The sequence below is a fragment of the Oncorhynchus tshawytscha genome, linkage group LG03 (assembly GCF_018296145.1).
Source record: "Oncorhynchus tshawytscha isolate Ot180627B linkage group LG03, Otsh_v2.0, whole genome shotgun sequence".
In the NCBI taxonomy this organism is placed as follows: domain Eukaryota; kingdom Metazoa; phylum Chordata; class Actinopteri; order Salmoniformes; family Salmonidae; genus Oncorhynchus; species Oncorhynchus tshawytscha.
Genome location: NC_056431.1, coordinates 27,559,719 through 27,586,871, shown reverse-complemented (window position 1 = coordinate 27,586,871; position 27,153 = coordinate 27,559,719). Strand labels below are relative to the sequence as shown.

The following is a 27,153-nucleotide window of genomic DNA, read 5'->3' as shown; positions in this document are numbered from 1 at the left end:
ACCCTGGCTATCCGTAAATAAAAAAATGGAATCATATCATCTGGTTTGCTTAATATAAGACATTTTAAATTATTTATTTTTTACTTTTTGTACATTTAAAACTAATTACTTTTAGACTTTTAATGGAGTAATTTTCTTTTAAAAGGTATCTTTACTTTTACTCAAGTAAGAAAATTGCCAGCACTGAACGTTCTGTTTCATGAATTAGATTTTTGTCTGTGTTTTAATTACTGGCAGCCAGTCCGTGTACTCTGGGTATCCCTAAACTGAACTGACAGAGGTGTTCTCCCAGCCGCCACACGTTGCAGTTAAAGTCCATACGGTGTCTGGGTAATTGAAGGGCGGGAGTCTCAGCTGGATCCAGTGTGAGAAGCAAAAGCCTTTAGCCTCGCTGCTGCCCGTTTAATGAGGTCGCTTCTCTCCCGCTCGCTGGGAAATGGTTTAAGCAGACTGCTCTAGTGTTGCTGATTGCTCTGCTGTTGCTACTGGTGGGGTAGAGTGGTGAGAGTGGCTGGGAGTCAATTACCATAAATTCATAGAAGATTTTTATCATCATCATAAAAGTAATGAATCCGCCGTTATCATTAACAGTTGTGTCAATGCACTGATAAGAAAGATTGGCCCTATACACAAAAACCTAATAGAACCCAGGAAAAACACAGAACACCAAACCCACTGAATGAGAAAATTTGCTCCAGACCGCAAACAATTCAAGCCTTTATTAAGACATCTGGATGGACTGACAGAGAAAAAAACAATAGTTATGATAAAAACGTTTTTTTTATTTTTTTTTATTTACAGACATAAGGAAATGTTGGGAGGGCCTAGCTGCATACAGACGGACCTGTCTAAGCCCTCTTTTTATATTAGTATTTATTACAGCCTCTTCTCTACTCACATCTCAGTCCCTGACAGCGCGGGAGCATCCTTTACCTGGCCTACGTCTCAAATGTCACCCTATATCTCATATAGTGCATTATATTTGCTTAGATAGGGCTTGGGTTAAAAGCACTGCACTATAAAAGGACAGACCTGCTCTAAATCATCAAAAAACAGAGGGAGGGGAGGTGGTGGTCGAGTCTGGGGGGTGCACAGCATTGAGCCAACAGAGCTGCCTTGTTGAGCCATGTAGAACGGGGGGTACGGGGGGTTGGGGCCTAGGACATGGTGATCTGCATGGACTCAAGCATCTCCTCCACGGCCTTCACGGAGCATTTGTTCTCCTTTGTCCCGCGACCGGCCAGCTGCATGACAGAGAGAGGAGAGAGAAAACATCAGCTCATAACATCTTTAAAGAGGCCAAAGCACAGGGCTGGCTGAGGGAGAGCCAGCCAAGCCAAAACACTATCGCACACTCAGAATGTCACGATAACCGCATAGCCCCGTCTCACGCTCCAACACATCAAGTCGAAACAGACTAAACTTCACAGAGTATACCAAACCTTCCTAATATTGAGTTGCCCTCAGAACAGCCTCAATTCGTCCGGGTGTGGACTCTACAAGGTGTTGAAAGCGTTCCACAGGGATGCTGACCCATGTTGACTCCAATGCTTACCACAGTTGTGTCAAATTGGCTGTATGTCCTTTGGGTGGTGGACCATTCTTGATACACACGGGAAACTGATGAGCGTGAAAAACCCAGCAGCGTAGCAGTTCCTGACACAGACCGGTGCGCCTGGCACCTACTACCATACCCCGTTCATAGGCACTTAAATCTTGTCTTGCACATTTACCCTCTGAATGACACATCCACATGCTGTGGACTAATGGGGCCAAGAGAAGAGAAGCACCACCTGGAGTCAAAAAAAGCTGTGTGTCTGTGTGAGGAGGGGGAGAGGTGAGAGAGAGAGGGAGGGCCAGGATGTCCTGATGACTCATTGTCTCAAGGCCCCTCACCTGGACAGCCCCAAACTAACCCATAAACTAGGGATGAACAATATATCGGAATCGGACGATGTTAGCTAAAAATGCCAACATCGGTATCATCCCGATGTCTAGTTTAACGCCGATGTTGAAAACCGATGTCTAAGCTACCGTGCATACCTATATAACGTAGGTACATGACGTAATGGCGCCACATACAATTTGGGGCTACACGTGCAACACAGCATTCCTAACCTAGCCCACATAACGTCTGCTGTGTGGATTGAGCAGTCTGCAAGTCGAGCAGCCAGCTAGCTTCATCTGGATAGTGAGGCTCCGCCGGACCGGGTTAATGTATTGTGAAGCTAGCCACAATAAGGATTTGGCACAATAGTGGAATTTGTGGTTTGCCTTCAAAATAAAAGTATGTCATTAAGAGTGATGCAAACGAATACAAATAGTAGAATTATGCCATACTTTTATTTTGAAGGCTAACCGCAAAGTAAACTATTGTAGCTAATCCTTACTGTGGCTAGCTTCACATAGATGGGTCCGACCACCATTCATCAAATAAGAACTGTCTTATAAATTAGGGTTATTTTAGATGACACCTAGCTAGCTAACTATAGCTACTGAAACAGATTGTCGTTTTGCTATGTTTTTGGGGAAGAACATTGTTTACATCCATGAGCTAGCTATCTAGCTTTTATTATGACCAGCACTGTATGTGCGTGAGACAACTTTTCCAGCATCATAGCATATGTATTGATGAATCGTTGTGACATACGAAATACGAGTGAGTGTAATCAATATGTAATAACTACATTAAAAAAATGAATGAACGCGTTAAATTATTATGTGACATGCTGTTATATTTCAGGTCCCGATTGGTCAACAAATGGTGTTATTTGACATGTATGGGGCGGCAGGGTAGCCTAGTGGTTAGAGCGTTGGACTAGTAACCGAAAGGTTGCAAGTTCGAATCCCCGAGCTGACAAGGTACAAATCTGTCATTCTGCCCCTGAACAGGCAGTTAACCCACTGTTCCTAGGCCGTCATTGAAAATAAGAATTTGTTCTTAACTGACTTGCCTAGTAAAATGAAGGTAAAATAAATAAAAAAATGTATCTTTTTTGACACGCAAAGACCCAAACTGCGTTCCATCGAAATCCTGGTTGAGAATGAAGTGAAAGAAATAGGTTTTGATTATGTTTTACTGGTAATGGGGACATACATAAATACCAACAAACTTTTTGGTCAGTGTTGTGTGTATGTAACCTTTATTTAACTAGGCAAGTCAGTTAATAACAAATTCTTATTTACAATGACGGCCCGGATGATGCTGGGCCAATTGTGCGCCGCCCTATGAGACTCCCAATCATGGCCGGATGTGATACAGCCTGGATTCGAACCAGGGACTGTTGTTACGCCTCTTGCACTGAGATGCAGTGCCTTTGACCGCTGCATCCATGTGTGTGTTAACTACTTAACTCTACTAGAATGCTTAAAAGGCTGTTAAAATGTTAAATATCGGTTATCGGTATCAGGCTTTTTTTGGCAAGGAAAATATTGGATATTGGTATCGGCCAAAAATGTTATATCGGTGCATCACGACCATAAACCACTGCTCCTAATCTCTTCCTCCCTCCCCCTCTCTCTGCCCCACTCTCTCCCTCTGTGTATGTGTGTACATGGGCAAGACTGGACTTCCTCTGTGACTCACACACAGCCCCTCAGACCTCTCTATCTCCCAATTAAACCACAATCAGCCCTGCTATTATCTGAACTCAGGAGGGGGTCCTCTCCTCTCGGCCCTGTCCCCAAACTACAGAGACTAACAGATAACCTAATTTAGCCACGCTAGGAGCTACGACATGTGCCCCCTGCAACAACACCCACAGGCACTTGGCATTAGTGAGTTGTACGGTAGACTACTCCTCCGTTCTCATTATAATAACTGCTATTTGGGCACAGGGACAGCAACGTCAGGGCAAGCTTCCTAAGACTTGAGAGCAGGGTTGGTGTGTGTGTGTGTGTGTGTGTAAGGCCACATCTGTTGCTGGGCGGAGAGCACACAGACAAGTCAGAGCAACGCAGCGGAGGACATCTTTGGCCTTTTCTCAATAAAATCATTATGAAACCCACACTATAAACTGGGTGGTTCGAGCCCTGAATGCTGATTGGCTGAAAGCCGTGGTATATCAGACGGTATGCCATGGGTATGACAAAACATTTATTTTTACGGCTCTAATTATGTTGGTAACCAGTTTATAATAGCAATAAGGAACCTTGGGGTTTGTGATATATAGCCAATATACCACGGCTAAGGGCTGTGCCCTAGCACTCCGGTATATTGGCGTGGTATATATTGGCCATATACCACACCCCCTCGGGCCTTATTGCTTAACTAACCCCCTGTGCTAAAACAGAGATTGTGTTTCTTTCTCCCACATACATGGCTGATGTGCCATTTCTGGCTGGACACAGAGAGGAGCATATTCGGCCTGTCCTCAGGAATGAGCGATAGGTCTCCGGAGATGCTCCGACTCCTCATTACAGACCAACATTCAATCCCAAACTAACCCTATTCATCTGGCTTCTACCAGCTTGCTAAATAGCAGAAGGTTTTACAGTAAATGTGCATATTCCAACACAAATCCACATGATACAAGGTGAGTTTCCCAACATACAAATGTAAAGCGCTGCTGCTTGGAGAACCTGGAAAAGCTATATAAATATATTCCATTATTATCGGGGAATAGTGACGCAGGGCTTGCTGTCAACCATTTATGAACCTGTTCACATACAGTATACACACACATGCATAGCCAATATAATGTTTCCATATGGGGGGAAACTGCTTTTAGAGTGTCATAGAGAGGGCATTTGGTGAAAATGTACCTTCGGCAAAGAAGTCATTTCCGAGCGTGACTCATGCAGACGTATTAAAGCAGTGGTGTGGGGGCGGTGTGGTGTGGCTGAGGGGGAGTTGATGGTCAGCGCGTTTCGCTGTGTGCTTCCCTAATTTCCCATTATCCCCAACCACAGAGCCACGCAGCCAATTATCTCGCCTGCCTAAGGTGAAGGGACTGTATTAACTCCAGTCCAAAAGCCGAACAATCCGACTCGAGAAAGACTAATCGACGAGCGGAAAAAATATAGACTAGATTCCATTAGTTTATGTAACTGTAGAGTAAATGTACAAAACGAAAAAACACAAAAAACGCCACAATTCAAGTGTTAAAATCCATTAAATAAACACCACCACAAAGATCATTCATTATTCATTCGTTAAGGACAGATCATAAGGACCATGAATGTAAGAAAATGCATTTCAAATGAACAGAATTACATATTTTGAGTTTAAATATATTACTGTACGTTGATTGTTGAGAATGCACGCTAGGAATTAACGTGGGTAAGCGGGATACTGGGACCGTCCCGGGAACACTTCAACACATTTCCCGAAAAAACTAAAATGACAAGACCTGGGACATTACATTTTTCCCCCAATGTTAACACTACAAAATACACAAAATGTGCAGCAGTAGATTACCAAAACATTTAATAGCACATTATCCAAACAGGTCCTCACATAGAAGCTTTTAACCTAGCATATTAACTTCACACAAAGATGCCACAAATTCAAAGCACACGCATAATTGACACCGCAGGACTGTACACGCAGCCCAAATGCAGTTAATAAACCCTACAGGAAACCCCTACAGTATAGGCTATAAAATAATGTGCGCTGTTTCGTACCTGCTGCTCATACGAGAGCTATGATTCAACAAAGCTATTCTCAGGACGCCCTCTGTGCATCCTGAGCGCGCTCTGTGTCGAGATCGCCTACTGCTAAAATGTGCTGAATTAATTAACATTAACATGATAACGCTCAGAATTTAGGAACGGCCTGTTTCGCAATTCACAATAATGTAATTGCCGATCAAAGATTGTGTAATGATAGAGTAACTATGGCGAAGCCAACCCAACCAGGTGGCGTAGCACCCCTCGTTTGGGGAGAACGCTGACATAGTGGCCATATCTTGGTTAATATCCTGGGACTCTATTTGTTACGTTCCCCAGCAAGAAGACCGAAAATGTTGCTCAAACAGAAGGGGGAACTAACAAAGAGTCACTGACAACAACTAAAACAAAACAGGTGGAGTTTTAGGAGGGGGTCTAAAAGACTCATGGGGGTGTCCACTTTAAGTTGCATAGCAGCAACAACTGGGACCTAAAAGACACTCACCGTGAGCGCCCCACTAAATTGCCCCACTAAGAGGCAAACAAAAGAAAAACCCACACCAAACTTAAAAGACAGGAAGCAACCCAAAAAGGTGGAGCATAACAGGGAAATCAGATCAAGGTTTGTTTGCATAGAAATCAAAATAGGGAGAGCCAACTAAAAGGTGCTAACCGTCCGCATCTATCAAGACAACTGGAGCACTAGGTCAGCCACTCTTAAATGGCATCTGGGCCAGCACAGGTGAAACACCTTCCAACTAAAGAGATGACAACCAGCACAGGTGTAACACATATTGACTAATGAGGTGACACCAATGATGCGCCCTGTGTGCAAATGAGCTATACGTCCAACCTCATAACATAAATAGAAAAACCAAAACCTGTAACACCTTCCCCCTTCAGACAACAAATATATCCTATAGTTGCTCACCACCAACAGAAAACAACTTCCATTGCACAACATAACCAACTTAAATGAGTCGCCTTCTCCAATATAAACATGGTGTCTACTGGCTGTCAACAATTAAATACAAGACAAAACAGCCACCTCAATTTTTTTTCTTCATATTTTTTCTATAGTTGCCGAAAACTCACAAGATTTCGAAAAACTCACATATGCTTCTATAACTCTCATCCCCTTCGAGCGAGCGCAACCAAATCAAAACTTGTCTCCAAAACGGCAAAATGTGCAGTCAAAATAAATTGTGAGGCTGGGCTACACACTGGCTAAGCCAAAAACGTGTTGACTGCCCATCCTTGAAAAGACAAAATCAGCAACCATTTGACATTTCAAGGGGAAACTCCTGTAATATAGATACCAACTTTCCTCTCGTGATTTTCCTTAGTGGAAAAGAGTGGCAGCACACATGATCAAAACAAAATGGATTTGCCACATGCTCCGAATACAACAGTGAAATGCTCACTTTACAAGCCCTTAACAACAATGCAGTTCAAGAAATAGATGGTTGAGAGAAACTAGTTACCACTCTTTGCTTTGGGCAAAGGACCAACAAAAGACAATCTGGAACCTTTCTTTCTAAAATTATCTGCTGAAATTGTTGCCACCCCTATTACCAGCCTGTTCAACCACTCTTTTGTGTTGTCAGAGTCCCAACGATTGGAAAGCAGCTGCGGTCATCACCCTCTTCAAAAGGGGGGGACACTCTTGACCCAAACTGCTACAAACCTATATCTTTCCTACCCTGCCTTTCTAAGGTCTTCGAAAGCCACGTCAACAAACAGATAACCGACCATTTCAAATCCCACCGCACCTTCTCCACTATGCAATCTGGTTTCAGAGCTGGTCATGGGTGCACCTCAGCCACGTTCAATGTCCTAAACGATATCATAACCATCATCGATAAGAAACAATACTGTGCAGCCGTATTCATCGACCTGACCAAGGCTTTCGACTCTGTCAATCACCACATCCTCATCGGCAGACTCGATAGCCTTGGTTTCTCAAATGACTGCCTCTCCTGGTTCACCAACTACTTCTCTGATAGAGTTCAGTGTGTCAAATCGGAGGGCCTGTTGTCCGGGCCTCTGGCAGTCTCTATGGGGGTGCCACAGGGTTCAATTCTTGGGCCGACTCTCTTCTCTGTATACATCAATGATGTCGCTCTTGCTGCTGGTGAGTCTCTGATCCACCTCTACGCAGACGACACCATTCTGTATACTTCCGGCCCTTCTTTGGACACTGTGTTAACAACCCTCCAGGCAAGCTTCAATGCCATACAACTCTCCTTCCGTGGCCTCCAACTGCTCTTAAATACAAGTAAAACTAAATGCATGCTCTTCAACCGATCGCTGCCTGCAACTGCCCGCCCGTCCAGCATCACTACCCTGGACGGTTCTGACTTAGAATATGTGGACAACTACAAATACCTAGGTGTCTGGTTAGACTGTAAACTCTCCTTCCAGACTCACATTAAGCATCTCCAATCCAAAATTAAATCTAGAATCGGCTTCCTATGTCGCAACAAAGCATCCTTCACTCATGATGCCAAACATACCCTCATAAAACTGACCATCCTACCAATCCTCGACTTTGGCGATGTCATTTACAAAATAGCCTCCAATACCCTACTCAATAAATTGGATGCAGTCTATCACAGTGCCATCTGTTTTGTCACCAAAGCCCCATATACTACCCACCACTGCGACCTGTACGCTCTCGTTGGCTGGCCCTCACTTCATATTCGTCGCCAAACCCACTGGCTCCAGGTCATCTACAAGACCTAGGTAAAGTCCCCCCTTATCTCAGCTCGCTGGTCACCATAGCAGCATCCACCTGTAGCACGCACTCCAGCAGGTATCTCTCTCTGGTCACCCCCAAAACCAAGTGCTCTATTGGCCACCTCTCCTTCCAGTTCTCTGCTGCAAATGACTGGAAAGAACTACAAAAATCTCTGAAACTGGAAACACTTATCTCCCTCACTAGCTTTAAGCACCAGCTGTCAGAGCAGCTCAGATTACTGCACCTGTACATAGCCCATCTATAATTTAGCCCAAACAACTACCTCTTCCCCTACTGTATTTATTTATTTAGCTCCTTTGCACCCCATTATTTCTATTTCTACTTTGCACATTCTTCCACTGCAAATCTACCATTCCAGTATTTTACTTGCTATATTGTATTTACCTCGCCACCATGGCCTTTTTTTTGCCTTTACCTACCTTATCTCACCTCATTTGCTCACATTGTTTATAGACTTATTTTTCTATTGTATTATTGACTGTATGTTTGTTTTATTCCATGTGTAACTCTGTGCTGTTATATGTGTCGAACTGCTTTGCTTTGTCTTGGCCAGGTCGCAATTGTAAATAAGAACTTGTTCTCAACTTGCCTACCTGGTTAAATAAAGCTGAAATAAAATAAAAATACGCAAGACACATTTCGCTTGAATGCATTCAGTTGTGCAACTGACTAGCATTCAACAGAAATGTGTCTTGTGCATTTAAACCCAACCCCTCAAATCAGAGGTGCAGAGGGCTGCCTTAATTGAAGTTCATGTCAACTCACAGGTAATTATTTTTGTTGTTTGGCAAGGATAGGTGATTTGGAAACTGCATAATCTGCTCTTTTTGATACTATGTCAGAAGTTTACATGCATGCCAAATGCCAAATACATTTTCACAATTCCTGACATTTACTCCTCATAAAAATTCCCTGTCTTAGGTCAGTTAGGATCACCACTTTATATTAAGAATGTGAAATGTCACAATAATATAGAGAATGATTTATTTCAGCTATTATTTCTTTCATCACATTCCCAGTGGGTCAGAAGTTTATACACTCAGTATTTGGTAGCATTGAAGGTAGGCCTTGAAATACGTCCACAGATAAACCTCCAATTGATGACAATAAGCCAATTAGAAGCTTGCAAAGCCATAGCATAATTTTCTGGAATTTTCCAAGCTGTTTAAAGGCACAGTCAACTTAGTGTATGTAAACTTCTGATCCACTGGAATTGTGATACAGTGAATTATAAAGTTAAATAAATCTGTCTGTAGACAATTGTTGGAAAAATTACTTGTGTCATGCACAAAGTAGATGTCCTAACCGACTTGCCAAAACTATAGTTTGTTAACAAGACATTTGTGGAGTGGTTGAAAAACAAGTTTTAATGACTCCAACCTAAGTGTATGTAGACATCAAAACATCTGCTTGTGACTCTGTAGAATTTGCAAAAGTCACTTTCTGGCACTCACTTTCATTTCCCTGCCTCTGTGTCAATTCCAAGCTGCACTGTTTCATCAATCTTCATATACAATTTAACAATTGATACTATTATCACACAGACTATATTCAATTTAACATTGTCTTTCGGGTAACTATTGTGTGAAATTAGTTTAGCTATATACTGAAAAAATATATAAAAAACGCAACATGCAACAATTTAAATGATTTTACAGTTCATATAAGGAAATCAGTCAATTGAAATTAATAAATTAGGCCCTAATCTATGGTTTTCACATGACTGGGCAGGGGAGCAGCCATGGGTGGGCCTGGGAGGGCATAGGCAAACCCACTTGGGAGCAAGGCCCAGCCAATCAGAATGAGTATTTCAGTTTCATCAGCTGTATGGGTGGGTGGTCTTAGACGATCCTGCAGGTGAAGAAGCCAGTGGAGGTCCTGGGCTGGCATAGTTACAAGTGCTCTGCAATTGTGAGGCCGGTTGGACGTACTGTCTAATTATCTTAAACGAAACGATGCTGGAGACTGCTTATGGTAGAGAAAATAACATTCAAATCTCTGGCAACAGCTTTAGTGGACATTCCTGCAGTCAGCATTGACAACTACACGCTCCCTCAAAACTTCAGACATCTGTGGCATTGTGTTGTGTGACAAAACTGCACATTTTAGAGTGGCCTTTTATTCTCCCCAGCACAACGTGCACTTGTGTAATGATTGTACTGTTTAATCAGCTTCTTGATATGCAACACCTGTCAGGTGGATGGATCATCTTGGTAAAGGAGAAATGCTCATTAACAGGGATGTAAACACATTTGTGCCCAAAATTTGAGAGAAATAAGCTTTCAGGGATCTTTTATTTCATCTTATGAAACCAACATTTTACATTGCGTTTATATTTTTGTTCAGTATAGTTTTGATGGGCCATCAGCTGTGCAGGCTGACTGCCAGTGAATGACGGGCGGTGAATGATGGGCAGTGCCTATAACACAAATTCTGTTTGCAATATTAAGATTCTAACAACGACAGAGTAATTTAAAAAGTGATTTTGTTTTAAGTCATTATGACGCTATCAGGACTTCTCTCTCTGGGTCATTAACATGTCAAAGTCGGGACCTTGCTTTCAGTAATAACATTTTTAACGGCCTTGCCCCAGTCGCTTTGACCCCATTGTGACGTCTGCTCCCACAACACCGCTCACCTGTCGCCTTTTCTCGCACTGAGGTATGACAATCACCAGGTACAGCGGGTCATAAAAGCGGGACGACTGACACGAGTAGCCCTTTAAAGCCCCCATCAATCAGTCACCACAAGCACACAGCAGCCAGGCCAGCCCTGCGGAGGCCCACAATGTTCCACAGCAGCTCCCTTTCAAATAGCCCAGCACCCATTTAAAAAGGAGGGAAAAAAAGTCAGAATTAAGAGTCAAGTCAACCTTGCGCCCTGTCATTTTTCCTCTCACACGCAGGGTGGGGTCCCGCTGCTCTGCTGCCCCTGCCATTACCAAGCAACTTAAAACAAACACAGCCCAACAGGTTGCTGGCCGGGCCCACCGGGAGCCTCTTCCTGTTCCCTGGATAAGGGTGTGGCTCTGGCTCTGTCAGAGTGGAGACCAAAAACACATGATATTTTCCCCTTGTGCATTTGCTCAAACACCAAATAGAAATACTTAAAATGTTAATACACTTTCCACAGCCACGTTGTTGAGCTTAACATTGTAAAGTGTGCCTGATTGATTGACTAACACAGTTAAGTGTTCTTGATTAATCAACACCCAAAGCGTTAGATACCCAACACCCCTACTACTACTAACAGAGCCATTCCGTGCCTCTGTGGTGGAAACCCTCCCAGCACTCCAGGAGGGAAAGACAGCGCTGAGTGTGTCAAGACGTGGGCTTTAGTGGCTCAGCGTGGTTCCACTCTCCCGATAGAGCCCGCACATGCAGAGCAAGGAACTGCTTATTGCATGTTTAACTGTCAACGCCTAAATAAGCAATGCATATCACCCCTTATGGCAGCAAAGAGTTATATTAAACACACATTTATGCTCAAGGTGCCATGGCAACAGCGTAAACCAGTTTAGTGATGCCATCTGAGCAGCTTTTCACTTTTTCCGCTCTTTCCCCACATATCCCCCTCGCTCTCTCCCGCCCCTTTTCTCAGAAAGGTAGACCCATCATACCTCCCCGTGCCACCACTAGTCATCTTTGTTCCACTCAAATCATACATGATTAATCTGTGTGTGTGTGTGGGCCTTGTGGTCTTAAGTCAACACATTAGCTGAAATCTACCCAAACAGTAAGACACTGAATTGAAGCCCTGGGTCTAGGACCTTTAGGTGGACAGTCTGGAAAAAAAGTGATCATTTTAAAACAGGTCCTATACTCTAGATTTAGAGTTATTTGGCTAATTTAGTTGTGAATGATTCAAACCTTAGAATGTCTTAGAACTTAAAAACATATATGGGCTGCATGATGCAACAATAGGCTATTGACTATTTGAAAAATGTGCTAAAAAAAAAGCTTGAGCTCTGTTCCTTGCCTCAGGCTGCACACCCCATTCTCTCATCAAGCAATCATATTTTACCTATCACTACTACTCTCAATTTAATCTGGTCTTTACTAATATGTCAAATTGGTTTTGGGGGGGGGAATGCACTTGGATGGCGAATGGAGGCCGCTTACCCGGAGTTAAACCCTGCCGGGTTGGCTACTCCAGTTCAATAGTGGAGCAGCTGAGAAATAGGCTAAATATAGTAGCAGCTGGGATCCTCCTCATTTCAGTGACAACCATCAAAACTCTGTTTTCATACAGGATTGCATATAGAAATGTCTGGACTAAAAGAACATATTTCACTTCACGCATCATTGTTTGAGGAGCACACAGCCTCTCGTTGCGCGACAGGTAATACTCCGCCCAAACCCTGTATGCCATGGGCTCTCCAACCCGTTGTTCCTGCAGCTACCAAGTGTTTCATTTGGGAAACCAAGTGAAATCTGTTCGGGAACATCGAAAGTAACATGTTTTCAGAACAAAACATATTTAATTAAACTGTTGACAGCTCCCATCTCTGCTCACTCGAGAAAGGAATGAAGGAGATAGAAGGAAATGGAAATGCACAGTGGTGGGATATTCTGTAGCTAAAGGTAATGTACCAGCCTATTGATAAATGGGAAAAAAATCTATATTACTAGGGCTATTCAAAATCAAATTCACGATAATTGTAGGCTAACTCTGTAAGCTGCCCTGCACAATCAATGAATCAACAGCATCACCTAGGCCTATACATTCTCTCCCAGACTCGGAGCATAGCACCCCTTAAAATTAAATTAAAAAAAAACACAAAAAACAGGTAACCAGTCCATCCAGTATCAATAATAACAGTCCACACTCAAAGGCGATTACTAGAATTAGTTTAATTTGGGAATATCGGCAAGAAAAATGTACAAAATACATTAAATCCTACGCTTTTTTATTCTGCCTTGCGTAATATGCGGTAGGCTATGTATTGTTTAACGGCACATTATTTTAATTCCGGGTTCTTTTCAGGCTTGGGCTCATACATCGGCAAATGTTTATGCATAAACTGTAATATATGTATGAGTGTTCTACACACAACCTCTTAATGCTTTGGATTAATAATCACCTTAGAAAGCGCTGTCCATTTCGTTGTGTTTGGCTTTGAAACAACATCCACAACAACCATGTTTTTCACTAAGTTTCAACCTGTTGTTAAACCAGGGCTGACTAGCCTTGTTGTATAGGAACAGTATAGGAACAGTTAAGTGGAAAAGGCAAGTGGAAAATGCGGCTCAGTCGCTATAGCATAGCGCTTGCAACACCAGGGTTGTGGGTTCGCTTACCACGGGGGACCAGTACGAAAGAAAGTAGGAAAATGTGTCCACTCTACTGTAAATCGCTCTGTATAAGAGCATCTGCTAAATGACTAAAATGTAAATAGTGTAGCTTTCATAATTAAAGTAGACACATGGCGTGACTCACCTGATAGGCTCGGTTGATTTGATTGGTGGCCCAAGCAGCATACCTCACATTTGCCTTTTTCACTGTGGCGTTCACTTTGGGGCAGGCAGCAATGTGGCTTGCCGACTACACAGGGGAAGAAGAAAGGAGTGGAAAGCAAGGGAGAGAGGAAAGAAAGGTGTCGTCATATCAAAACAGCAATAAAAGCATAAATGAGATGAATGCGCAACCAACTCCGCCGTGGGCAGGACGAGAAAAAAATTGGCCCGACGACACGAAGAAAACTTTTACGGGAGAGGAAAAAGTGAGTGCTTTATTTAATGCCCCAGCTCCCCGAGTGCAGTGTCACTTAATGGGCCCTAATTTCTCCAACACCATAGATTGCCGGTGATGACAGGGCCCGGCATGTCTTCAGTGTGTCTTCAGAACCCGCGGTGCTGTGGCGAGCGAAGCGCGATGTGAATCATGCTCTCTGCCCGCCCCAGCTCCCCTCAGAACCACAAAACCCATGTATTTTCCATGCTACTGCCATCCTCTCCGAAAGTGCAAACCCCACTAGGCTTAAACGGGCAGCACTTCAAAGACGTCCCTGTGGACATGCTGAAACTTTAACTACACCCCAATCAACTCTGCCCCCCCTATTTCAATTTTTTTTTTAAACGATTTTGCTTCTGGATTTCTTCATAACCTCCGGCGTATGATGTCAGCTCTACCCCAGAATTATGTCGTCCTCCGTCAGGATCCCCGCTAGTGGAGTGACACAGCACTGACTAACACTAACTAGTGTTAGTGCTTCTACATCTGCATTGTACAGCACTTTGTGACATCGGCTGATGTAAAAAAAGGCTTTATAAATAAATTTGATTGATTGATTGAACCTTACAGTGATCACGGCTACCAACTACTCAGCTGTACCAGGTGCTCTGAACGACTAAACTGAACCAATCAAATAGCTCTTCGGTGAGGAGCTGCCCAACAGTGGTGTTCATGAAGCTTCACAGTCTCCCAGAATCAGATGAAATGGTCAAAGTCATGGCCTTGGCACAATCCCATGTCAGGAACGAACTTGCACTTGTCAAGGATTTCAACTTTGGACCTCGTGCACACTAACTTTTTTACAATCAAATTTAAATCTGAAACCCGCGTTAGGCCAATATACAAGTGGCAGTGGATGATTTGACAGAGGAACATAAAGTCCTCTATTTAACTATGTATGCCTTTCCTATGCACTTCTCAGTAGTTGATATTCAGACTTACCTTATGCAGGTGCGTAACGGGCCTTGCAGGCGTGGTTCCCTTACGCGCACTGAATACATTTAATTCAAACCACTGAAAACCCTCCCACTTGCTGGCCAACAGACTTTCTCATGGAGTTTTCATTCAATAGGATTTTCAGTGCATCTATCTAAAGCCATCCCCTTTAATTTGGCGTACCTTTAATCTGAATTTTCTCGACAGACTCACTAAAATATATGGAAAGAACGGTTCAGAATATTTGGGATCAATGAAAGAAAGCCTTGTAGATCTAAATACACACCTATTTCTCATTTTGAACACCAATTGCTAGATTAAAAAAAATATTCTGATCTATATTATTTACGGTTAGGAAAGTATTTATGAATAAAAAAACAGGTTTGGAGAGCCTATACTCTGTCACGTTCGTGTGGTTGTTCCTGAGGATCGCTAGCAATAGTGGATCATATCGGGCTAACATATTACAAGTTGTGCAATCATTTGGGACATGTAGCCTATTGGAACCATTACGAACTGTAGACCATACAAACGATATTGGTGATTCAAAAATACAGTGGTTCGATTCATCCTGAAAGCTGACCTATTCAAAATGTTAAAGCCATAAAATATTGGAAGGTGACAATAGTGTACAGTAGTGGCTGAACAGTAGTCAATAAGTCCACACTAAATCATGGAACTGTGATGAGAACAGTCCAGTTGTCGTGAACAGTGTGCCAGTCTCCAGGTTTAACCTGCTACATGTACTGTATGTATGGTCTACAGTTCGTAATGGTTCCAATAGGCTACATGTCCCAAATGATTGCACAACTTGTAATATGTTAGCCCGATATGATCCACTATTGCTAGCGATCCTCAGGAACAACCACACGAACGTGACAGAGTGAAGAAAGTTAAACTGACTGTAATGGAATGATGCAAAATGTAAGGAGAGGAACACTAACGTGACCGTCGTAAATGTATGTGGGTATAACTGACAGTGGCATGGTGAAATAGACCTAGAACAATTGTCATTTATATTTACAATCCCCTTATCCAAATGGCTTATTCATTTACCTAGTGCTTATCAAATCGCTCTTATCAAATGTGTAGAGGGAAAAGTGCATACAAAGATAATTCCGTTCCATATAGGTGCTCTTAACAACAATAACTTTGGAGGTTAAGGGACCTGAAATTCTTAAATTGACGCTGCTTTTTATGCACTTTCTGTAGCTAGCTAGCACCTTGAAGACCTTCTTAGACTTACCTCTTTTTCCATTTACCCTGAAAGTAGTCTACGGGCCGGGAGAGACAGTCATTGACGGATTGAATTTGTTTAAATAACGTTAGCTCATTTGAACCTCATGGACTACTTTTAGAAACATAAAAGTTAGTCTATAAAAGTGAAGATACCTCTTCAAAGACCATGAACGGATCCAGTGGTTGTGCCCCTTTCCGGGTATGAGATGTTTTGACTGCTTGAACCCCTGTGGCAGTAGAGAGAAAACACTGGAAGGCCTGTGTCGCTGCTTCTCTCTGCTCTGGCCATCCACCCACCCTTATTTCTGCACTCTCCGTTTGTGTTCTTATGTCAGGACTCACTTACATATGATGCATTGGTGCTAACGGACAACTTCCTGTTTAAATAAATATGCAGATGAAAGGGGGGCATTTGGCGCAGACGAAATCAAAACGTTAACCTGGGCCAGGGCTGGGGGGCTGTCTGCGACTGACAGAACGCGGGAAGGAGGCAGTGGCCCTCTCTTCCCCGTTTTCTTACTGCCACTGCTCTTTATTTATTTGAGTCATTTTGGTCCTCAACATGAAAAAAGCTCCCGTACGAAAGCCTAGAGGAGTAAAATTACCAAAATAGAGCGCTTGAAGGGGCAGACTTTTCCAAGCCAGGGGGGTTTACCCACTGGCTTTACCCACTGACCTATCTGAAAGCTGGGCTCTGTGGTCGCTACACAAAAGGCAGTAGAAGGCCTGCACATTTTGACAAACCACAGAAGAAAAAGGGATGAGTTGTTGCTCTTTCACCCCCCTTCCTCACTCCTCTCATCATGCGACGGTTAGATGTGCGAACTCACCATATACAGACCGAACAAGGCCCTCATGTTCCTGTTGTTCAGCTTCAGAGCCTGGGCAAAATACTTTCTGGACAGCTCCAGGTTTTCCAGCCCCCCTGGGTGTACTTCACCTGTGAGACAAGGCATTAAAATATGGGCATGAGGCGTGTCAACCGGGGGGTGCTTACGCAATGCCTACATGGCATCTGGATAAGCACGACATGACAAGCCGTGTAAACATTTCGACATTCGTGAGCGTGTATTCCCGTTGACGTTAAGTGCAGCGGCCCGCTCCTCCAGTGAGAGAGAGCATTCACGTAGAGGGCTGGGGGGAAACATTATTCCATAGTTAGGCCACTTGATGACGGACATGCAGAGAGTTATACCTACCTCAGCGTACTGCTCACAGTACAAGTGATTGTGAGGGTTGGTCATCATCAGCTCCTCCAGACAGAAGGCTGCTTTTCCATAGCTGTGGGAACAAGGGAACAATGAATAGATTGATGACAGAGCGATGGACAGTTCATCTTCCAGCTTTAAAATAGTACGGGAGGGAAAATGTGCTCCATTTCATCTGTGACGTAGTCCACCCATTCCAATCCGAGAGTGTACATTTGTTCTGCAGAAAGTGCTATTGCCGATTGGTTTACTGTACATTTTGGCAAGTTTGGATCTAGGAAGATGCATCCAACAAACTACGTTTATTTTCACACCAAGGGGATCTGGTGGCCTACGTGGTTATGTCTATATTGGCGAAACTCTTCAGTTTTGCAAAGTGGAACATTGAAAAGGAGAGGAGCGGGGGGGTGGCTCCAGACACACAGGATCAATCTGTCTGTCTGGCGATGTGTTTTTCACTCTGGTAATGTGTAGTTAAATACCTTCCTGAGGTCAGCGTTACAGTAGGAACTGGCACACTGTGCCCTACTTCAGATGAGATCACTTCTCAGCAGACTGCTGGAGCTGTTGACCTCACGCTAATCTGCAGCCATTCCACATCTTAAAACACACAGTTTCCCCTTCAGGGGACCCGTCCAAGGGAAGGCAAGTTTATCTCTCCAGCACACACAGTCAGAATTACACAGTCCACACACACTCAATTCCCACGCCTTGAAAGACTACATGAACTCAGAACACCAAAACAGGGCTATTAAACTAAATTGGACAAAACACAAAACCCAGCATTCAATTCTAGTGTAGAGAGACTGTACGTGATCCAGCATATGCTGTATCAGCGCTTGGCAATGTGCAGAAAAACCAAAAATGGTGCTTGTGGTGGCTGGGGGGGGGGATCATAAATGACACAAGATAAGGATGCTAATCTGTAGCCATTTCACTGCCACAGAGGGAGAAAGGGTCGGGGGAAGAAAAAAAAAGCTCTGACGCAAGCTGGGTGTTTTTGGCGGGAACAGACAGGACCAAATGCTGCCTCGCACGACATGAAGAGACGATCGGGCCCATTTAGAGTCTGTTTAAAGGACTTCAAAAGAAAGAGAGCAGCATTAGAGTGGTGGGGAGAGCGAGAGCGAGAGAGATCGGGGTATTCGGAAGGTTGGGGGGCTGCTTACAATTACCACTTCCTCCCCATAAAGACTTTCAGATGTGCTCCTGCAGTGGCCCCAGGCCTGCAGCGGAGAGGAGAGGCAGCCTCCATCAGCAGGCAGAGGCCTGGCTGACTGCAGTACCGCACCCTCCAATCTCCAACCATCATCATCACCACCACTCAGCTCCAACTCGCTACACCTGGGTTCAGAGACCACGCTGCTACCTCGTGGTGGTAGCACTGTTACTATGACTCACACATATGCTTTGTTCTCTTTGAACACCAAACCAGGCAATGGTTGGTTTTTGGTGCTACCAATTGTAATACCACAGTTTGACTGAGTTCCACCCCAAAGCTTTTTCCCAACCAGACTTGGGCAAACGGATCAAGATTCCTCCATTAGACTGTGCAAACTGACCACAGAAAGTCATCATGCTCCATTGGATGACCAGGCCAATCTGAACCGTTAGACAGTAGTTAAATAACGCCTAATTCAACAGCACTACAAGCTCAGATGATTCCCAATGAGTCGAAGCATCTCAACGGTTCAACGCAACAATAATAAAAAGGCACAATCTCAATAATGTCCGAATATCAACTCAGCGGTATGAGGATTTCTTTTTTTTTTGTGTCTTTCTTTTTTAAAGTTTCCACTGCATTAGGCTATTAATTACTGTCATAATGTTTGAACACTGATGCCTGTAGACATGTAACAATGGCAGGCCGTGAGTGATTTGTATATTTTTAGCTTGCGGGGCGCTACACACTGAGGGCGGAGCAGTTCATTGCTCTTCCTCTCTTCTCCATCAGCCTCTGTTTTTTCTGGCTCTGGAAACAAAGTGCCACCAACTTCTCCTGGGAATCTCTCTGCAGCCACTCTCCCTGCCTCTCGCTCTGTGGAAAAGAGAGGTGATAATGCCATGCTGTCCGGAAGAGAGGAGGGGGAAAAAAGGCAGTTTGTAACCCAAAATAAAGAAAAAGAGAGAAAAGAAATGGACACGCCTGTAGATAAGGGGCTCGGGGAGTGAATGGGGTGATATTACAAAAGTTTGGCTAAGCTGGGAGATAATCCGCTCACCCCTGGATGTCCTCCCTCTACTACAGCAATAAAGCCCCTCGGGACAAAAACGTGAAATATCCAATAAGCAGCCCTCTCACTGCGCTAAACATTCCTGCAGACACTGCCCTCTTGCCAGGGTGACCGCGGAGCCGGTGTGCTGCTCACACACACACCAAAGCGCTTACACACACAAACACACCTCCGTGAAAGACGTCTGCTTCCCTGACTCCTAAGCCCCCAAGACAATTAAGGAGGGATAAAAAATAAAAAGTGACAAAACCAAACAAAAACATTTCTCACAATGCTCTTGTCTTGGGAGCCTGACAATTACCCCTGGCAACAGAGATATCAGTAGGGGGTTGTCTTATCCCCATATGTATGAGCGGGGGGGCTTAGGGTCAAAATCCTATTACCCTCCTCTTCATGTGACAAACATAGACAGGGGCTCAATGCGGACCCCTGGCTGAGTTAGGCATTTCAACGCCTCTCTCCATTGTGCCCATCCTAATACATCCCCCCTCTGGGATCAAGCCGTCAGGTCAGCCACCGAGACTGGGAGAGAGGAGTTACTGCTTACAGACACTCCCCAGTCCGTCTCGCCCCCCCCTGAGTCTGATAGAAGCTGACAGGTATGATAAGGTGCTGCCTCCAGGTCTTGACACCAGGGAGTGCTGGGCAAAGCACGAGAGCGAGAATGACCCACACCACTCAAACCTGGAACGGTCACAGGTTATTCCTCAGCACTGGAATAATACGTCAGTCAAAACGTCACAAGTGATGTACATGAGGTAAGCTAATGTGATGGAAGAAATGCGATGGTTACTCGTGCTCGTTGATGTAGAGTTCCGACAACTCGTGCCACGCTTCCTGGTCCCCGACGAACCTGTAAAAAAAACAGTGAGAAATTTAGGGAGTCTCCCGTTGAGGATGCAGTTCAGCAACGTCACACCATGCTTTTTAGAACCCTGATTAGCAAGAGGATCATCAACAATAACCTCTCTAATATATAGTACAATAGCTGAAATCTCCACGTTTCAAATCAATCAAAAACCGTGGCATTATATAACTAGGCTAACAGACGGACAGGGCAGAGAGGCAGAGCTCCCAAGATGGAGTCGAGATGAGGGGGTCTCATGGACAGGTTGTGGCCCAGCCCGGATCAAATCGAATGCAAACCCCCTTTTAATTAAAAAGGCCAGGGGGGGTGCGTGTGAGGAGATCGTCCAAATCCCCTTGTAAAACACTACTCACTGCTCCAGATACTCGTTGAGCTCGCGGATGGCCTCGGCGCTCTTCCCCTGGGCCTTCAGAATCGAGATCTTCCTCTTCCTCGCCGCCTGTGGAGATCGGCATCAACAGAGGATTAGTAAGGTCTTAGCTCCTCAAGTGTTTGACCGAGGAGAGGGGGTCTCCTCAGAGCTCACACAAATAAAAGGGAGAGGAGAGAAAGGAGGAGGGGGGGGTATGTGTTAAATGAGTTTGGGAGTCTTGGAACTATGCTCAGGTGGAAGTTGGGGGGGGTATGAGATGTTGGTCAACGCTACCCCCTCTCTGCTCCTGGCCCGAGCCCCTTGGGAATAGGGACCATCAGTTCACAGAACGCCAAGTCGATGGAGAGTGGAGGACTGGAGTGGTGGGAATCGGGATTTGACATTTTCTCTACGGAATCATCAGCCAACAGCGTTGATGTGAAGTGGTGGTTTTCAGTACCAAATCATTTCAGTTAAGCGATATCTTCATTTAGGAGAGATATTGACCGCATGAACCAGCCTTACTGAGCACTTCCCTGTTACAGTTCTAACACAGCGGTGAGAAGCCTCGCTACTTAAAATGCTGATGTCCCTACTATTATTGATATTGTTATGGGGCAACTTTAAAATTGATGTGCCAGCATCTCATAAGAGGTAATGGTTAGCTAGGCTATATCTGTGGAAAGAAGAACACAAATCATGAGTCGATGTTTGAGTCGGCGTGTGTGAGCTTAGTGTCTGAGATAAAGTGGTGAGTCATCCCCGTCTAAGTGGGGAAAACAGGGCCTTACCCCAAACTCGACGGCCAGCGCATTCAGAACGAGCTTCTGAAGCCATGCTAACTTACATCAGCCTCCAATTGCCTTTTCTTTCATTTTGATGTTGAAGTGACCTTAAAGTGGATTAGATTCTCATCAATCTGAATCAGAAAGTATTACGCTCGCTCCTCTGACTTTTCCAGGCAGCGTTTGCGAGGGTGTGTGTGTACCTAACAGCGGGCTGCTGTTGCCATTAGAATGGTGCTGCCCTGCCTGCCACGGCCCATTTTATTTATGGACTGGCATTTGATTAAGTGGGGCTTCCTTTCTCCCACACTCATAACCAAAGCCATTGAGGGCTGTGCATGAGTCACGTCTGAGCCGCCATAAATCTGGGAATCCACTGACACCGCCGTCACAATAAATCCACTTATCCATCACCCTGAAACAGGGACCTGCACTACAGCCTGGCTATGGTGCTTACCTACACAACCACACACACATCTAAAGTCAGCAATTTTTTATAAATATCTAGATTATTGTTGACCTGTATTATTGCTTGCATTTGTTCTAAAAATAAACACATACCAAGTGAATTGCCGTTTGAGAGTGGTCCTCACACAATTAAACACAAGCTTCATCGAGAGAATATTATTCAAAAGGATGAATTTATAGGCGGGGGGGGTCGCACCAACTTCCTCTTCTCTCCCCTCTACCCATAAAACACATATCTCCTCAAAATATCAAACTATTCTACATGGACCATATTCTACTGGGGATTGATGCTATGTGAGATTAAGGAATTTTTACTCACTTCTAACCAAATTGCTAACATGTGTACTTTCCCCGTCCGATACCAAAAATCTGTCAGAACACCAACTTTCAGTGCGATTCTTGCAATTGTAGGCCTACCTCACACCCCTCTCTTTCCCCCTTCCTCTCTTCTCTCCCAGTCCTTCATTCCTGATAAAGAACCACTTGAGGCTCACTCAGAACACATGGAAGTTGGTAGCCCCGAAGGAGTCACACAGAAGTTTATTAAATGCGGAGCTCTTCCAAACCGCTCCTCCTCTTGCTCTCTCCCCCTCTCCAAACTAATGATCCAGAAGAACCTGGCAGCAGGGATAATCCCACCGTTGTCATGATTCTTTTTTAATTAGGGTTCTCGAGGAGCATTTAGAGCACTGGATTTTTTTAAATCAACCCTGGCGCTAACTGAGAAGGACTCAGACTGTGAGGACAACGCTGGACACCTAGATAGCACGTTATAATAATGTTAAATAACATACAGAGGGAGAGATGGAGGGGTCGAGATTGGAGGGAAAAGAGATGGAGAGAAGAATACAGAGAAAAAGAAGGGGGGGGGCATGAACGATGTTATGTGCCGCTGTTGTGAAATAGCAGGTAGATGAAGGTATTAACGCATTAAAAGCAACACTAAAACATTGAGTAAAACATTTGTTTACAGTAAAAAAAAGATATATATATATATAAAACACTGTTACACAGATGTTTCAAATGCCTAAGAGCTTAGGGAGTTTTACTTGTATTACTTGGAATCAAAAGTATACTAAGGCATCCAGAAATCAAATACAGAAGCATCGTCTAAATAGTGCCTAAATCATATGGTTGCAAAGAGCCAATATTTTCAATTTCAACAGGATCTGGTTTCAGCTCCGTAGAAATCTGAGTGCCTCTTTACCGCTGTAAAGACTATCTTGTCCTACACTCTAATTGCATACAATTCCCATTCAACCTCAGTAAGGGATTCTTAGTGACCTCAATTACTTCTACACAACAATAACGGTAAGATGAGGGTCAGAATTCCATTTAACAGATGAATCATCAGTGTCATTTGGACTAATTAATGAAGTTACCTTTTGTATGAAATTGTGGTAGACAGACACTAGGCTAGGCTCTAGATTTTTAGCCAAAGTTCTTAAAGAAAAAAAGATGAGAAGCACAAAAATGCATTTACACAAGCAGACGAGAAATTCTCCAGATCATTGCTGTAGGTATTGGAACACAATAAAACTATGGAAGGGCTAAGAGTTCGACACATTCTTTGGACACCGCCATGGCAAAGAAACCTTGAGCAATTTCTGTTGATTCAACAATTTTGGTTAATGGGTACCACATCTATTCCACAGCCTGTAATTACAACAGCTCAGTTTCCAATCTCCAGCTCGGCATGCTGGGATGCCTCACAAGTCCTTGCTGTGGTCGCCAATTTTCCGCCATTTCTTTGAGCTCCATCCCCTCCCTCATTGTACAGAACATGTTAGAGAACATGTTAGAGAACATGCTGGACTGGGAGCAGTGGAGATCCTTCATTCAAAGACAGGTGACCTAAATGATGTCAGCCCCCGTCCACACCACACCCTCACCAGCCAAGAAGGGTTGGTGGGAAGAAAATCTGGTCTGGAAGACACCAGGGGACAGTGAGGACCTGTTTCCATTCCCGCCCTCAGGCTTAACCGAAAGGGCGTTGGTGTTACGAATGGCAACCACCCAGCCTTGAGATCAGGAAACGGACCGATCACATCCCCAGGACATCACCTGGGTGGTGCTCTGATTGGCTAGCGAGTACTTAGTACCCACCATTCCCACAAGGGTACTATTCCCAAGGCACCTCCCATTTCCCATTGGAGAAGATCTCACAACCCAAAGAATGATTAGGGCAATGGATATTTGTACTAGTTTAGCCATTAAATAACCTATTATATGTCATAAGTAAGCTTTTAGAAAGTGTTTGATAACTCAGAACACGGTAGACTTTCAGCGACGTCTACCTAAAAGAGTGTCCTTTGCGAAGGCTGATTTTACGCTCTGCCTTTCCAAGTTCAGATTAGGGAAACATTTTTGACGGTATACCAGGGTATTTGGAAATGGCCACGGGATTTATTAGACTTTTTTTTTTATACATTTGAATATTTGCAGGTACTTTTGAAGTAAATACCTGCAGTCAACTTGTGTAATATGTTAGGGGGAAAAAAAGATTGTGTTCTTCATTTCACCTGCAACATCCTTTTTTATTATAGAGCTTACCGGTAGTCCACAGTCACATGGAGTTTACAAGCAGACGAGAGACCGGAGCCTTGTGAGTCACTCACCGTTGTACAGCACACACCAGGTGATCTAGTTACAGGAATTCACAACTAAATGTTTGCTTGCTAGATATCTTATAATTATTAAGTTAACTGCCTAGAATGTGCTAAATGCTCTGCAGTTGTGCATGTGGTTTTCTAATTTCGTAGCTAGCTAGCTAGCTAGCTAGCTAGCTAGAGTGGCTTGCGAAAGCATTCACCCCCTTGGCATTTTTTCCTATTTTGTTGCTTACAACCTGTATTTTTGGGGGGTTTGTACCATTTGATTTACACAACATGCCTACTACCACTTTGAAGATGCAAAATATTTTTGGGGTGAAAAACAAGAAATAAGACACAAAAAAATTGAACAATTTAGTGTGCATAACTATTCACCCCCTAAAAGTCAATACTTTGTAGAGCCACCTTTTGCAGCAATTACAGCTGCAAGTCCCTTGGGGTATGTTTCTATAAGCTTGGCACATCTAGCCACTAGGATTTTTGCCCATTCTTCAAGGCAAAACTGCTCCAGCTCCTTCAAGTTAGATGGGTTCTGCTGGTGTACAGCAATCTATAAGTCATACCACAGATTCTCTTGAGGTCTGGGCTTTGACGAGACCATTCCAAGACATTTAAATGTTTCCCCTTAAACCAGTCGAGTGTTGCTTTAGCAGTATGCTTAGGGTCATTGTCCTGCTGGAAGGTGAACCTCCATCCCAGTCTCAAAACTTTGGAAGACTGAAACAGGTTTCTCTCAAGAATTTCCCTGTATTTAGCGCCATCCATCATGCTTTCCATTCTGACCATTTTCCCAGTCCCTGCCGATGAAAAACATCCCCACAGCATGATGCTGCCACCACCATGCTTCACTGTGGGGATGGTATTCTCGGGGTAATGAGAGGTGTTGGCTTTGCGCCAGACATAGCGTTTTCCTTGATGGCCAAAAAGCTAAATTTTACTAGAGTACCTTCTTCCATATATTTGGGGAGACTCCCACATGCCTTTTGGCGAACACAAAACGTGTTTGCTTAAAGGAAAAAAATAAGCAATGTTTTTTTTCTGGCCACTCTTCCGTAAAGCCCAGCACTGTGGAGTGTGTGGTTTAAAAGTGGTCCTTTGGACAGATACTCCCATTTCCGCTGTGGAGCTTTGTAGCTCCTTCAGGGTTATCTTTGGTCTCTTTTTTGCCCCTCTGATTAAATGCCCTCCTTGACTGGTCTGTGAGTTTTGGTGGACGGCCCTCTCTTGGCATGTTTGTTGTGGTGCCATATTCTTTCCATTTTTTAAATAATGGATTTAATGGTGCTCCGTGGGATATTCAAAGTTCCTGATATATATTTTTTTGAATTTTTGGGGGATATTTTGAAACTTTATTTTTTCCATTTTACTTCACCAATTTGGACTATTTTGTGTATGTCCATTACATGAAATCCAAATAAATCCCTTTAAAATCACAGGTTGTAATGCAACAAAATAGGAAAAACTCCAAGGGGGATGAATACTTTTGCAAGGCACTGTATAGCTAAGTGGTTAGCTTCTTCCAAAATCAAGCTTCGCCTGTTAACAGCAGAGAATCCCTTCCTGGATCATGAGCCTTGCTGTCTAATATTTGTTTTGTGTGTGCAGCAAACTGAGTAGCAGTTTTTTGTTACTTCTATACTTTACTTGTATATTTTAGGTCAGAGACTGTATAAAAAATGTTTGCAATGTGCTCGTTAGCATTGAGTTATTATTCTCTATGAGATTTTACATGTAGTTATTAGCATGGCTAACCTTCGGATTGTAAGGCACAAGGTCGGTATAAAAAAGGTATGACAATTTGGATACATTCCAAACCTAATTTTAATAATTTTCTTCATTTCCTACACAAATGTGTTATCATTTACACACTGTGTCACATTGAGACATATGTGGCACTGTGTTGTGTGACAAAACTGCACATTGTAGAGTGGCGTTTTATTGTAATGATCATGCTGTTTAATCAGATTTTTTGATATGCCACACCTGTCAGGTTGATGTATTATCTAGGCAAAGGAGAAATGCTCACTAACAGGGATGTCAACACATTGGAAAGAAATAAGCTTTTTGTGCGTATGGAACATTTCTGGGACCTTTTATTTCAGCTCATGAAACCAGCAATTTACATGTCGCGTTTATATTTTTGTTAAGTATATTTATTGCTGAGGTTGTGGAAGTGCCTACACTGGCAACTTGACGACCAAAAGCAGTTGCTCTGGAGGCATCATGGCCTATACAAACTAACTTGCGCTCACGTTCCCACCACCTGTCTTGTCTTCCATGACAGAGTATTCAATGTGCTTATAATTGAAATAGGACATGGTGGATCTAACCTGTGTAAAACATTTTA

General features: G+C 43.6%; 1 protein-coding gene across 3 annotated transcripts in view; it reads right to left on the bottom strand.

Moving 5' to 3' along the window:
- Positions 1–704: 704 nt before the first annotated feature.
- LOC112232463 (ER membrane protein complex subunit 2-like) overlaps positions 705–27,153 on the bottom strand; it is a 64,165-nt gene continuing 37,716 nt past the window's right edge. Inside the window, exons 6-11 of one of the 3 annotated variants that reach the window (XR_006081705.1) lie at positions 20,943–21,028; positions 20,515–20,574; positions 17,479–17,560; positions 17,110–17,219; positions 13,811–13,915; positions 705–1,244 (exon numbers count right to left, since the gene is read on the bottom strand). Coding sequence is in view for 2 of the 3 variants with exons in the window: in XM_042313466.1 (XP_042169400.1) it covers positions 1,158–1,244; positions 13,811–13,915; positions 17,110–17,204; positions 17,463–17,560; positions 20,515–20,574; positions 20,943–21,028 (531 nt within the window). In the remaining variant the exon portion in view is untranslated. Of the gene's footprint in view, positions 1,245–13,810; positions 13,916–17,109; positions 17,220–17,462; positions 17,561–20,514; positions 20,575–20,942; positions 21,029–27,153 lie in introns of all 3 variants that reach the window. The other 2 variants (XM_042313466.1, XM_042313459.1) reach the window with 2 other exon arrangements.